The 13,865-nt window shown below is 60.2% G+C and overlaps 1 protein-coding gene across 1 annotated transcript in view; it reads right to left on the bottom strand.

Moving 5' to 3' along the window:
• The window catches only part of POLE (DNA polymerase epsilon, catalytic subunit), a 34,866-nt gene extending 21,106 nt beyond the window's left edge, over nucleotides 1-13,760 (bottom strand). Inside the window, exons 1-20 of the mRNA XM_054219800.1 lie at nucleotides 13,707-13,760; nucleotides 12,891-13,100; nucleotides 12,557-12,637; nucleotides 12,433-12,477; nucleotides 12,191-12,283; nucleotides 11,500-11,654; nucleotides 10,440-10,581; nucleotides 10,030-10,110; nucleotides 9,671-9,778; nucleotides 9,158-9,268; nucleotides 8,799-8,884; nucleotides 8,119-8,238; nucleotides 7,199-7,331; nucleotides 6,435-6,548; nucleotides 5,289-5,501; nucleotides 3,935-4,042; nucleotides 3,038-3,166; nucleotides 2,575-2,677; nucleotides 1,494-1,640; nucleotides 714-859 (exon numbers count right to left, since the gene is read on the bottom strand). Of these exons, the coding sequence (XP_054075775.1) occupies nucleotides 714-859; nucleotides 1,494-1,640; nucleotides 2,575-2,677; nucleotides 3,038-3,166; nucleotides 3,935-4,042; nucleotides 5,289-5,501; nucleotides 6,435-6,548; nucleotides 7,199-7,331; nucleotides 8,119-8,238; nucleotides 8,799-8,884; nucleotides 9,158-9,268; nucleotides 9,671-9,778; nucleotides 10,030-10,110; nucleotides 10,440-10,581; nucleotides 11,500-11,654; nucleotides 12,191-12,283; nucleotides 12,433-12,477; nucleotides 12,557-12,637; nucleotides 12,891-13,100; nucleotides 13,707-13,760 (2,379 nt within the window). The remainder of the gene's footprint in view (nucleotides 1-713; nucleotides 860-1,493; nucleotides 1,641-2,574; nucleotides 2,678-3,037; nucleotides 3,167-3,934; nucleotides 4,043-5,288; nucleotides 5,502-6,434; nucleotides 6,549-7,198; nucleotides 7,332-8,118; nucleotides 8,239-8,798; nucleotides 8,885-9,157; nucleotides 9,269-9,670; nucleotides 9,779-10,029; nucleotides 10,111-10,439; nucleotides 10,582-11,499; nucleotides 11,655-12,190; nucleotides 12,284-12,432; nucleotides 12,478-12,556; nucleotides 12,638-12,890; nucleotides 13,101-13,706) is intronic.
• Between the last annotated feature and the right edge of the window lie 105 nt (nucleotides 13,761-13,865).

The raw sequence follows: 13,865 nt of genomic DNA, 5'->3' as shown, positions 1-13,865 counted from the left end.
CACTTTGCCACGCGGCAGGAGGGACCTGCAGCACTGACCGTAACTCTGACAGCGACAGTCAGAATGCAACCAGCGCCGGCAGCGCTGCCCGCCCGCATCACCTGTGCCGCGCAGGCAGGAACCGAATACACGGCCGGCAGCAATCGCCGATGGCTGGCCAAAGAGCAGAACCGCCTCTCGGCCAGCTCCTGCTCCGCAGCAGAAAACGCACCTGGGAGTAACCACAAAGCAAACTGCTCGTTAATTAACTCCGCCAGAGGCAGAGTCCCAGGGGCTCCTCGCTGCCTTCAACACCATCCAAGAATAACACACCCTGGTCTCTTCTCGCACAACCCTCAACCAGCAGAGAACTAGAACGTCCTCCTGGACTCAACCGTTGGTTAACCCGAGGTCCAGACTTTGCTTCTCAGCTTGTCTCTTTCCTCCAAGTAGGGAGAATGCCCCAGACTGAACCCGGATGGAGCAGATATATCAGAGCAGAGACCAGCTGAGGATTTGCTGACCCCAGTGAAAAGTGAAGATGCAGCTTCGTTTCCAACAGCCCCACAGAGGCAGTAAATGCCGTGGCAGCAGCCGTTGAAGATTCGGCAGCGAGGAACCACAGCCGTCAAGAGCCCCACCATGTCCTTCCCACCACTAAGGCTGAACAGAGCAACCCTTTAGGGCTCAGGCTTTTTGGCAAGACAAGTTAAACCAGAGGTTGAGCTCAGTACCTTGTGCAGCCCCTTGAACTCATAGCGGCGGTCCCTGAAAGCTCGCACGGTGTCCACATAGAAAGAGTTCTCCCGCTGGCAGATGGTGGTGACTCGTTCCTCCACCTTGGTGACGTGGATCTTCTTGTATGCCTTGCGGCAGTAATCTAAGTCAAGGGAAGAAGCGCAGGGAGCTTCTGAGGGCTGGGTGCCCCGCTACGGACAGAGGGGTGGGCACAGTATGGAGAGGGAGACATCCAAGCATCAGGACGGGTGAGCGGGGGGGCCAGCCCTAGTGCAAAGGGAGGGGAAGGAGGACACCAGCGCGGAGAGAAGCAGCACCTCGCTGTGGAGAGGTAGGGGCAGGCGGGGAAAAGGAACTCGTCGTGACGCGTATATGGCCCATCCACACACCCAGCCCCTGCCCCCGGCCAGGTGGGGGGTTGTGCTGAGCACTGTCACTCCAGGTGAGCGGATCATGTTATGTTTCCCTTTCATTAACAGGCTTTAATTAGCAGCCTTCGAAAAAACGTAGCCATTCACGTTTCAGCTCAAATCCCTGGCTCCCAACAGACAAAAGGAGAAACACTGACACAGGCACCGGTGCCCGGCCCCTCTTCGGGAAGCCCACGGGAGCCTGCTGGGATCCTGGAGAAGGTCTGCCAAAGCGTGGGCTGAGACCAGACCCCGTCTGAACTAACCCGCAGCTGGACGAGGTAATTAACGGGGAGCACCGCTGACAGTCTAGGTTGCAAAACACGGCGCCAGAGCATGATGGTGACTTTTTTTTTTTTTTTTTACCTGCCAGACGCTTTTTCTCATACTTGGCTTGTTCTTCCCGGGAGAGCTCGTGGAAGGCGCGGGGGACTCCCTCGGGGGACAGGGGAGGGAACTTCTCCGACTCCAGCTGCTGCTGGATGCGGTGATACTCGCTGCGGCTGGCCGGCACTGCGGAGGAGGGCAGTTAGCAGTTTCCCAGGGCAGAAGCAGGAATTCGTCTCCATCTCTGTGGGTTGGACTGAATGGTCCTTACGGTACTCATAGAATCATAGGGTTGGCAGGGCCCTCCGGAGATCACCCGGTCCAGCTCCCGGCCAGAGCAGGGTCACCCACAGCAGGTGGCACAGGAACGCGTCCAGGCGGGGTTGGAATGTCTCCAGAGACGGAGACTCCCCCACCTCTCTGGGCAGCCTGTGCCAGGGCTCTGCCACCCTCACAGCAAAGAAGTTCCTCCTCGTGTTGGGATGGAACTTCCCATGGTCAAGTTTGTGCCCGTTACCCCTTGTCCTGTCCCCGGGCACCACTGAGAAGAGCCTGGCCCCGTCCTCCTGACACCCCCCCTTTCAGTATTTATAAGCATTGATAAGGTCCCCCCTCAGTCGCCTTTTTTCCAGACTAAGACGACCCAAATCCCTCAGCCTTTCTTCACAAGAGAGATGCTCCATCCCCTCAGCATCTTGGTAGCCCTTTGCTGTCCCCTCTCCAGCAGTTCCCTGTCCCTCTTGAACTGGGGAGCCCAGAACTGGACCCAGTGCTCCAGGTGCGGCCTCCCCAGGGCAGAGCAGAGGGGGAGGATGACCTCCCTCCACCTGCTGGCCACGCTCTTCTTGATGCCCCCGAGGACGCCATTGGCCTCCTTGGCCACCAGGGCCCACTGCTGGCTCATGGTCATCCCGTTGTCCCCCAGGACTCCCAGGTCTCTTTCCACAGAGCTGCTCTCCAGCAGGTCACCCCCACCCTGTCCTGGTGCGGGGGGTTATTCCTCCCCAGGTGCAGCACCCTGCACTTGCCCTGGTTGAATTTCCCCAGGTTTCTCTCCGCCCAACTCTCCAGCCTGGCCAGGTCTCTCTGGATGGTGGCACAGCCTTCTGGAACTACTTACTGAACTCTCCTCGCCACTGCCAAGTCATGCGGCGCTGACAGTTGGCACCCGGCTTGTTGAAGTCGCAGGCAGCACATGTGGCCTCGTCCACCATGGCTGAGGGCTGAACGCAAGTAAGAGACACACAGGCGTTAGAGGGGTCGGCTCTTCACACGACGACTCCCGCCAGAACAGGCGTTGGGTGCCAGAAGAGCACGGGTGTGAACATCAGAGATGGTACTCAATGAGTTCTCCTTTCCAGAGCCTTTTGGGAGCACAAAACCCGCAAAACCAATAGCCATTTTTTTGGGAAGAGCCCTGGCTAAAGTTGTAGCTCAGCCTTGGCAGGCCTGGCATCCACGGCAGCGTGACCAAGTTTCACACCTCCCCCTGCCCTGAGCAGAAAGCTCAGGGGATCCAATCAGAGGGACCACCAAGGTCATCCGAAAGAGAAATCGGGAGAGACAAGGCTGACGTCACCCACCTGCAACCTGTTGGTCAGAATGATGTTGGGGTACATGGCCCCCACATCTAGATGGTAGATAAGGGGACACTCGATTCTGTTCGGAACATCCTTCAGGGAATTCAGTTTGACCTTGATTTCATCACAAACCTGTGGCAAGACAAAAAGAAGTGAAACTCAGACAGGAGGGAGTTAATGAATGAAATACTTGTTGAATCCGGTCCTGTAACTCCTGGGCGGGGACACCCGCCCCTGACTCTGGGGAAGGACCTAAAGGACCAACGGAGCAGCACCAGGGGCCCCTTGACCACCGTCCCGGTTTTGGTTTGGACCTCCAAGGTAGGCTTTATCTGTCGGGGTACGTGGGAGGTGAGAGCAGCTACTTCCTAAAGGTTACTCAAAGACCTCTTCAGTGCAAATGGGTTAATGTGGACAACAGCAAAGACCAGAGGTCCCCAGTCACTAACTGATGGTGCCCTCCAAGAAACGCCGGACTCGGCTTTGGAGGGGGGCAACCTGCACTTCGTAACCATAAGCAGGGAACAAGAGGAACGTGAGCATTTGGGATATCTGAGGGGTCTGTCTTCTCGCTAAATCCCTTCCCAGCTCGTGCAGAGCTTTGCTCCTGGTTGAACCTGCAAAGGGGACGGCAGGAACCGCGTCCCTCGGCCAGGGCAGAGACCTGGATCCCCGGGCTGGGCTCCAGCAGCCGGGCAGAGGGGTCCTGGCCAGGGCTGACAGAGGCGGCGGCTGCTTAACATCCCCCAAGAGCGTCTGCTCTGCAGGTGCCCACTGATGGGCTGCTTGGTCTTTCTCCACAGAGCACAAAATGAAGCTTAACAGCCACTTTAAAGCTGCAGCCCCAGCCTGGCACCCCAGCCCTCTCCGCCAAGCCCAGCCGCGCCGCGGGCGACGTACCTCCTGGAAGTTGGTGACTTGATCCAACGGCAAACCCTCCTCCTCCTCGATGGCGTGCCGCAGCGTCTTCTCCACGTGCTGCACCAGGAAGTCAAAGGCAGCAGGATTCTGCGGGGGCGTGGGGACAGCGCTGGGACCACGGGCTGCCACCCCCCGGCTGCAGGCTGGCAGCTCCTGCCCCGCTGCCATGTCCCTGCCTGAGTTGGGGAGCTCTGAGCACGGCCCGGCGGCACGCTGAGGCACCGGCAGGGTCTGGACCACTGACACCGGGTCAAAAAATAAAGCAATGAAAGGAAGAGACAAGGGCAGCTAATGAGCAGCTGGTTGCATTCGGGTTTGGTAGTGCAGCACCTCTCGCGGCCGCACGCCGGTTGGCACAAGGGTGCAGCGATTCCGACTCAGTCCAGGTCCTTTTATGCGCCCAGCGCGTGCTCCCCCACGAGCGTTCGCTAGATGATACCCACCAAAATGTCCTGCGCCGAGGGCGGCGCGTTGCACAGCAAAGGGTGAAGCCACCTCTGAAAACTTCAGAGCACAACGCAGGCGCGAAGCAGGGCAAGGGGAGGGTGATGGAGACAGCAACGTGAACCAGAAACAGGGGAAAGACGCCCAGGAAGGGTTCAGAACTTCCTTTGGGTGGGAGAAGGACAGAGGGAGGACAGAACCCCGAGGGGACGGAGGTGTATCATCTTCCAAAACCCCCTGGCTTAAAACCAGACCCAAACCCCCACGTCAGCACTCTCCCTTGCTGTCACCAAGGCCCGGCTTGCTTCCGGCCTGTGACACATATCATGGAACGCCAGGCTGGAGGGGACCCCGGGGACTATTGCCTTTATTGGCACAAGCACGGTCTAGAGAAGACGGCCCAGAGCCCTGCCCAGCTGAGTCTTAGAAGTGTCCCAATGACGGGGACACCCACTTCCCTCTGGGGACACCCACTTCCCTCGGGAGCGCATTCCAACGGCTGATTGTTCTCGCTGTGAAAAACTTCCCTCTTGCGCCCAATCGGAATCTCCCCAGGAGTAACTTGTACCCATTACCCCTCGTCTTTTCCACGTGACTCCTTGTAAAAAGGGAGGCTCCATCTTCTCCCTTAAATACTGGAGCGTGGGGGTAAGGTCTCCCCTAAGCCTTCTTTCGTCACTTGCCCTCCCGGTGAAGCACAGATGGGCCCTTGGAGCCTCCTCCCATCCCTTCCCAACCAAGCTCCGTGCAGATCCAGGTGCTCAAGGTCTCCTGAAGTATGACAGCTCCTGCCCAAGCCCGGCAGGGACTCGGAGGAGACCTTAACACCAGCCGAGGGTTATTGCTCACCATCACACTGAGGACAGGGGTTGGCTGCGCGGCCTCTTACCATTTTGAAGCGGCAGGGGATGTCACTGCGGAAGACGCCAGATTCCAGCGCTTCCACATGGCCTCCCACGTACGTCTCCGAGTCCAGCACGTGGCCATCTTCTGTAAGTTTGTTGAATTCCTGCTCCTGCTTGTTGGGGAAGATGATGTTGGCATGATAGGCCTGAACCATCAGCAGCGCCTCACACAATGTCCCAGATCCTTTTCTTAACACCTGCAGGAGAGACGTCAAAGCTGGTTTTATACTCAAAAAGAATAGACTTACGTTAGATATCAGGAAGAAATTCTATACTATAAGGGGGGTGAGCCCCTGGCCCAGGTTGCCCAGAGAAGCTGTGGCTGCCCCATCCCTGGAGAGGTTCAAGGTCGGGTTGGACGCAGCTTTGAGCAACCTGGGCTGGTGGGAGGTGTCCCTGCCCAGGGCAGGGGCGGTTGGACTAGATGATTTTGAAGGTCCCTTTCAACCCAAACCATCCTGTGATTCAGCAAGAAGCGCTGTGCCAGTGCTGGTGGGAGCGGACTGGCCTTACAGCCGCATCAGCGAGCCGGACGCGTCAGCTGGTGACACACGTGCCACCAGGCAGCGGGCAGTGCCGCAGCCCACAGCGGGGGCGATGGGAGCAAGCGAGAAACCAACACCGACTCCTTCGTGTTGGCCAGGAGGAAAGCAAGCTACAGACAGCGCAAAGACCCACAGCCCTCGGCTGCCATCACCTCCCGACGCCACTCCACTGTCAAGCACCTTTGTAAGCAAAACCAGGTGGGGACAGAGGGACGTTTCCTCCGTGCTTGGCACGGACAGCTTCCTAACCACCCTCCCTCCAGCTGACAGCAGCCACCAGGAGACCCAGCTTTGCGTGACCACAAGCGCAAGTAAACTCGGCTGAGCACGGAGCACCAGCCACGCTTCCTTGCGCCAGCCCCATAGTGCCAACCCTCGGGTCTCTCGTCCTTCAGCACCTCTCTCCAAACACCCCAGGGCTGTGGAGAGAAAAGAGAAGCCTCCAAATCCATCCTCCCCCCTCCCCTGACAGACGGTAAAGTGCCCGGGCAGCGGGACTCAGGTCCGCGGCCGAGGTGTCCCTGCGGCGTGGGAGACGTGGCTCTTCGCCCGGCAAAGGAATCGTTGTTTCAGGAGCGCGCTCACCTCATCAGGCTCCATGGGAATGATGGTGCACAAGGCGAAAATGAAAGGATGCACGTACTTCATGTACATGTAATAGGTAGCAACGGCGTCGGACACCGAATAGGTGGCCAGGGTCTGTCGAGGAAGGGCGAGAGGCAAATTAATCCCAATCACACGTGACAGAGCAGCTCAATGACAACAATCTTTCATCGATTCCTGCTGGGCACGCTCCTAGCAGCGGGAAGAAGGGAAGGGTGTATTTCTCCATATCCCAGGTTGTAAAGAGCAGCCTGTTTGCTTCTGAGCACATCGTGCTCCGGCTCTAATTGCACAGTGATACCTCAGCTTTGAACGAGAAGAAATAGGGATGATGAGCTCAGGGCCCAGATGTCATCCCGCCCAGGAATCAGGAGGCTGCTCCAGGACTTCAGGAGAATCCCCCTGCCTGCGACACCTGGACACTAAGCCTGTTTCTTGTCCCTCCAGCGAATCACGGGTCTTTGTGGTGCTGCTGGTTTAGGTGGTGCCTGCCACCTCCCGCTGACAGCGACACATACAGCGAACGCCCAGCGCGATGCCAGCGCTAGAACCGCTCCAAAGAAATCCTGCTCTTCCTTCCCACAAGCTCACGTGCTTCTATGGTACCGGCAATTTGGGGAGGCAGATCGAGTTAGCGTCTCCAAACCCACCGCGTTAAGCAAAACCATTTTGTAACGCTTCAAGCTAAATGTTCGGTCGTAGCGCAGCTGCTCTGGGCTTGGTTTGCAATTGCTCCTGCAAAATACCTGAGGCTCCTCCGTAGCCATCCGGCACATCTCTTCAGGGTCCAGCTCCACTGGATCGTAACCCAGTTTTGCTTTAGCTGCCGCTTTCAGGTTGTGACTTCCCACTGGGAGGTAGCTGTCTCTCTTCACCCACCTGGGAAAAATCATGGAAATACCAGTTTGTGCAGAGAAACCAGCCCCGCTTTTCGAAAAGGGGCTCCGACTTGCAAACGGGACCTCGATCGCAAAGGGCACCTCTCCCTGAGGACAGCCAAGAGCCGAGCATCCACGCACAGTGCAGTAAGAGGCTGCCCAGCTTTAGCTGTTCCGCATCTCTACCAACGCGCTGAAATCCCCATCGGGACAAGCCCCGCTATCCAAACCATCACCGCTGCTCAGGACTTCCACCTTCCAACGCCCTCAGCGGCTTTAGGATAAACGTTTAACCCCCGGAGGAGACACCACCAGGACTGCAAGGGCTCTCAAAAGTCCAGACGCCGCTCCAGTGGAGGAAACCCACCCAAAAGCCCCGAATTCTCTCTCTCTCGTGCACGCACAGCGTGTCCTCTCCTCTTCTGGGTGTGCCAGGGGGCCCTTGGGTTAGGCTATGGTCCCTCCCCCACCCCAATGGCCCGACCTTGGCCCGGCCTTTCTCCGCTCTCCAAATCGGAGCTCAGACACCTGAGGAGAGCCACCAGCAGGGAGAGGGACGGCCCTGAGAGCCCTTCACGGGGCCGGGCTGGCAGCTTCTGCCGTAGGCAAAGTGCCGAGGGGAAGCAGCCCGTCAAACAAAGGGACTGTCACGCCGGCCGAGGGAGGTGCGACACGTGAAGGCTCCCAACAGCCAGGAGGAGGACAGTATTCAAATACAACTGTGGGTATTTTACGTAAACTCAAGAGAGAAAGATGCGGTGACGTGGGAGAGGGGCAGCGTTTCCTACCTCAGGCAGTCCATGTGGATGCACTGGGATGCTTTGTACTCTCCCTGGCTGTCCTTCTGAAACCCAATTTCCTGATACATATCGATGCCGTGAGCTGCTGCTCTTGCTTCCACAAAGGGCCTGGGGAAAGAGGCGACGAGAGGAGGAGGGACGGAACAGCCATTTCCCTTCATCTCCCACAACGGTCTCACAGCTGCTTCGCTACAAACTACCCGACGAATTTTTCTGGCAGTTTCTCTGTGACATCGGCCCACGGGGAAAACTTCGTGCAGGACAGAGCGGCAGCACAACCCGAGAGGCCAAGGTGCTCGCTTACCCCCTGCGCCGGGGGGGGAAGCACGCCGTCCCTCTCCCCTCGCTTCCCGAAGGCTCGCCTGCACCCCTCTCCCTGATCATCTGCCAGGTCTCTTTTGACCCTCTCCCCGCTCCCCAAGGCTGCGCTCACCCGTACGCCAACGTTGCCGCATTGACAGGGCTTTAAAGCCGCTCAGCCAAGCGGCTGCGACTCTACAGAAGCTCGTACTTCCAAGCCGGTGAGCACAGGATTTGGCGAGGTGCTCAAGCTGGCCAGAGTCGGCATGGACCACACGCTGCCACCACGGCGTGAGCTATGGAAGGACGCCGAGGCTGGTACAGCTCAGGCGACACCTCGCCAGCTCGGTTTTCATTCCTGACCTTACCAGTCAAAGAAGTCTCCGTTGTACGTGACGATGATGGTGGGTTTGGTCTCCTGGACATGTTCAAACCACCTCTGGATCAAATGAGCCTGGGATGAAACAGAAGAGCCGGAAAGACGTACATATATAAAGCAACTTGATCTCCTGTATGGTGGACACCATGCAGCTTACGCCACCCTTCCCCTCCCCTCCCCACCTGGCCCACACCTGACCTCTCTTACCTTACGGCCAAGAAACGAAAGCAGGAGCAGCCCTGCCAGACCCACCACCTTCCCCAGCAAGGCGCCTACCAAGCTATTAGATCCCTTTGGCCAACAAGAGCCCCCGGCAGGTAAAAAGTCTGCTGGGCAGAACTGACTTACTTCATCTGGTTCATTAAAGACACAAAACGGACCCTCGTACTCGGGCTTGGGAGTAAACTCAAAGTCTTCGATGTCCTCAGAGACGATCTCCCTGTTTGTGATCAGGTAGCCCTGGGGAGGTGACAAGGAGTCAGTGGGGAGGACGTGGCTTGCAGGCAACCCGAAAATGCCGTCCAAATGATGGGACGCTTTCCTCTTGAAAGCCAGCGCTTCCGCCAAGGGAGTTTGGGAGTCGTCTGCTGAACCACCGCTGGCTATCGGCTAAGGAGGCCACGGGGCGTCAACGTGGGACAGCAGAGTCGTCCCGGTGCTCTCCGGGTTACTACGGCTCCCTTGCGGGAGCACCGGGAACCCGAGCTGGGCACCATCAAACCAAGTATCTCATGTGTCATTCGGGCTTGAGTTTTATTTCCCCAGCCCCCCCCAGCAGCAAGGCAAGTCTGGAGGCGGAACGTTGGCCTGCCCCCGGCTTCACGGCTGGGGCAGGCGGGAACCTACGCTGCTGTCCTTTACCTGCCCGTCGACCATGTAGGAGATCATCATGATCTGGTCTGTCTCCGCGTCAGGGAACTTCAAAGGGAGTTTGGTCGTTTCAATGTCAAAGGCGAGAACGACGGGATCCTGAGCAGGACCAAATCCGTTAGAAAACAGTCCGCAGTTGCCTTGAAGTTAAAGAGCGATTCCCACTAAGCCCAGCGAGAGAACCAGACCCTCCCCAGTAATCATTTTACCGTTTCATCAACCCCCAAATCACTACCCAAGCCCAGGAACAGCTTTCCCCCTGTGCACACCGCGGGACACCGGCGGCTCCTCGGGGGGGGCGCGCCAGCCGCGCACCCCCACAGACCCACACCTGCCCGACCAACGCTCACCGGCCGCTCCACCAGGTCGTCTCGGCGGGTGATTTCAGGGGGGTGGGTGCTGCCCCGGTACCGCACGTTGTACCAGTGAGCCTGCAGAGAGAGGAGGGCGGGCAGCGCCTCGCTGCGGGGCCGGCTCCTGGCGCCCCTTCTGTTCGGCCGCTGGGGCCAGAGCGGCGCCGGGTAAACGCAGCCCCGAAGAAGGGCTCGAACTGTGGCTGCGCGTCCAGCAGTTCGCTACGCTGCGGGCCGTTACCCAGGAGAAGGCCCGGCGGTTTGGGACTACGCTTTAAAGAGGAACTCATCGTCACGGAAACCTCTGCAGAGGTCCCGGAGAGAAAGGGCTTCCCCCCCGCGCCTGCACTTCAGGAGCGCGGCAGCAGCAAAGCAAAGCTCTTCCAGCCTCCCTCGTCCTTACTCACCACGTGGATCTTCAGGTCAATGGAGAGGCGAACGTGGTAGGGTACGTCGTACTCCCGCATATCCATGATGTTGTCCATCTGGTTGGCAGCCTTTCTGGAGGCCCCTTCCTCATCCGTGCTCAGGCTGCCTCCGCTCAGGGCGCTGTGGGAGTGGAGCCCAGCAGCCCTTACCCCAGCGCACGCCTCCGCCGGCGCGGCCGCGAGGGACAGCCGCCGGCGCCAGGGACGCCCGGCAGCAGGAGCCCGTGACGGGAGAGGGGAGAAGGGGAAACGCTTCCCCACCACGCAGCTGCCCCCTGCTCGCAGAGGCATCCCCGGGCAGGGCAGCACGCGCGGTCCCCTCGCTCCCGTCTAAAGTCCCCTTTTCCCCTGTCTGGGAGCTGCGTCTGCTCAGAGGTACCGCAGACACGACCCACACCTGCCTCTGTAACCAACGGTTCCTACGGCATCGCGCTGAGAAGTCTGGTAACAAGCCTGGGGGCAGCGAGGCAACCTGGGGAGTGCTTTGAACAGGGACAGCGCGCCTCCCAGGTGAGCGCGGGAGCGCTCGTCTTGCCTGATTCTTCTTCCTCGGGTTTTGACTAAAATCAGACTTCGTGCCCGCGAAAGCAGAGGGAGGGGCTGGTTTTTCACGTGTATGTTCTGGTTGAGTTAAAAAATAGAGTTTCTCTTTTTTTTTTTTCTGCCTGTACCCGTTTCCAATCTTGTGAACACCTGTCTGGCTTTTTATTCATAGGAAACGTTGGGTGGGTTTTTTTCCCCTTTAGTCACAGTAAGGGTGCCCAGTGCCTCCCAGTATCCTTTCTCAGAGAACAGGAAACGTATTTGACCGGTGGGCAAGAGGTACCACCACCAAACACCACGTCCCAGAGGCTCTGGGGCCTCTCGCTGTGCAGCACCGAGCGGGAAGAACCACCTCAGGGACGGGTGACAGGGAGGCATAGCTGGGGTCAGATCCTAGGCAGGACAAGCCCTCTCCGAGGACAGCTGAGAAACACCCCAGGGAGTCTAAGGAGGAAGGTGGGGGGACCGACGGGCTGCCCCCGAGAGGAGCTCCCACCTCGCCAGCATGGCTGTGTAGACATCGCTCGCTTGGTCTCGCTCTCTGTTTTTCCTCACGGCAGGAGAGATCTCCTTCCGCACCTTCACCAAGTCATCCACCGTGTTGAAGGACAGCTTGATGTAGTTCCGCTTCAGGCCCACCAAGTGATTTGGCTACAGAGCAGCAAGACAAGGCCAGCTCAGGAGGGATGAGTCCTAAGGGATGGCCACCAGAAGAGGCTGGGGAAGGCAGACTCGACCGGTGCAGGTGGCAGAATTGGCCAAAAAAGAGGTGCCAATGGGCGGGAGAGTCAAGCACTGAGAAGAGACTCTGGTGGGCACATCAGCGCAAGAGCTGCACTGGTTCACAGCAAGGGCCCGGCGAGCGGCATTCCCCCAGGGAAGAGGAAGAGCAGGTCAAGAATGAGCAGCATCCCCCCTCCCGCAGTGCCCTCCCCTTCTCCACTCCTTCTGTAATTCCTGCAATTAAACGTCTTGAACACACCGTGAAGCAGCTGGAGAGGAAGGGAAACACTACTGATAAGCAATTAGCCATAACTAACCCATTTCTGATAGGCACCGCGAGCAGCACCGGGAGACTGAAGGCAAGCGTGCGTTCCCTTCCCTACTCTGCCCCTTCCTGCTCCGCTAGAGCCGTGCAAGGTCCAGAAAAAAATAAACGCTACTCAAGAGCGCAGAGGAATACAGACCAGGTCCAAATCTTCTTTGGGGACAGTTTCCAGCTTTGCAATCTTCCCTTGGAACTTCTTGGAGAGGAAGGAGGACACTTCTCGCTCGCAGCCCTGCCGAGAGACCCTAGGGCTGAGCGGCGTGGCTCTGTCCCTTGGGAGAAGACCGTCCCAAAGCAGGATGCCCGGGAGGTCTCAAGTGCCCCAGGGACCGGCTGTCCCCTTCCCCGGGGACCTCAACCCTCCCGCGGTCCCCTCCTCACCTTCTGGGTGGCGATGTAGAAGTAGGGCTTGTAGGGCAGGGCCACCTAGGAGCGAGCAGATGAGTGACGGCAGCGGGTCCCCTGGTGGGACCCTGCGCCCCACAGGGCCCCCCCAGGGACCCACCTTGAAGCGGCTCCCGTCCTCCTGGATGAAGTAGTAGTCCACAGCGCTCACCGACCGCCGGTCCTCGTCCAGCACCTCCGTCTGTCCACGGGCACCATGGACTCAGTGGGGTCCCTCCGTGAGACCCGCCTCGGGCCTACCGGGGCCCCTCCATGGGACAACTCCCCGGGGCCTACAGGGGGCCTCCCCGTGAGACACCGCCCCCCCCCCACCTCGGGCCCTACCGGGGGCCTCCCCGTGAGACACCGCCCCCCCCCCCGGGATCTCCCCGTGGGACATCCCCTCCCCGTGTCCCCCCGGTTGGCCGCTCGCCCCTCGCCCCACCGCTCCGTACCGGGTGCATGTTGATGAGCCAGCCCGTCCGCTCGCCGGGCTCCGCCGGCCGCTCGAAGCCGAAGAGCGCGTCCAGCCGGTCCGTGCGCTGCGATCGCTCAAGGCGCTTGAGCGCGGACAGCGCGGGGCCATCGTCCCTGCCAGCCGCCGCGCCCTCAGCCCCCGCCGCCGGCACTCGGGGCCCGACGGCCCCCCGCCCCCGCCGCGCTCCCTCGGGGCCCCCGCTGCTGCCGGGCTCGGCGCGCCGCCCGCCGCCCCTCAGCCCCATCCCGGCCCGACCCGCCGCGGGAGGAATTTCCCGCGCTGCGCCCGGTTCCCGCGAGAGCGGGAGGCCCCGCCCCATCCCGCGGCGAGAGCACCAATCAGAGAGCGGGCCCGCCTCCCCGGGCCCCGCCCACCAATACCGGGTGCAGCGCCCAGCCGCCCCCCTCCCCCGCCCCCGGCGCTGCCCTCCGCGGGTCCGGGCGGCGGCCGGGGGGGGCTGGGGCGGAGCGGTGGCTTCCCGGCCGCAAAACTGAAGGGCCTCGGTGGGCTGAGGCGTGACGGAGGGTTCCTCCCGCAGCCCGAGGGGCGGAAGAGCAGCCCCGCACCGCCGGTGGGTGCGCGGGGACAGAACGGGCCGCCTCCCGCACCCCCCCGCCGGGACCCCCCCGCCCGGCCGCGGGAGCCCAGGGACCCGGGGTCCCTGCCCGGGCCGGGGGATGCGTCTGCCCCTTTCCCCTTGTGGGTTCAACCAGCAGCGAAGCTGCGCACATGTCCCAGGGTCCCAGGGACGTGTCCCGGGGTGGACACACAGACACGGGGCGCACAGACAGACCGGCACTGGAGAGGCGCTGCCGTCATCAGCGCCCGCGCACGGGACCCACACCATCATGGACCCACACCATCACACCATCACGGACACACACCATCATGGACCCACACCATCACACCACCACAGGACCCACACCATCATGGACTCACACCATCACAGGAC

Source organism: Rissa tridactyla, chromosome 13 (genome assembly GCF_028500815.1).
Source record: "Rissa tridactyla isolate bRisTri1 chromosome 13, bRisTri1.patW.cur.20221130, whole genome shotgun sequence".
Lineage (NCBI taxonomy): Eukaryota > Metazoa > Chordata > Aves > Charadriiformes > Laridae > Rissa > Rissa tridactyla.
The sequence above is the reverse complement of the archived record's forward strand: the minus strand, read 5'-3'. Positions and strand labels throughout refer to the sequence as shown.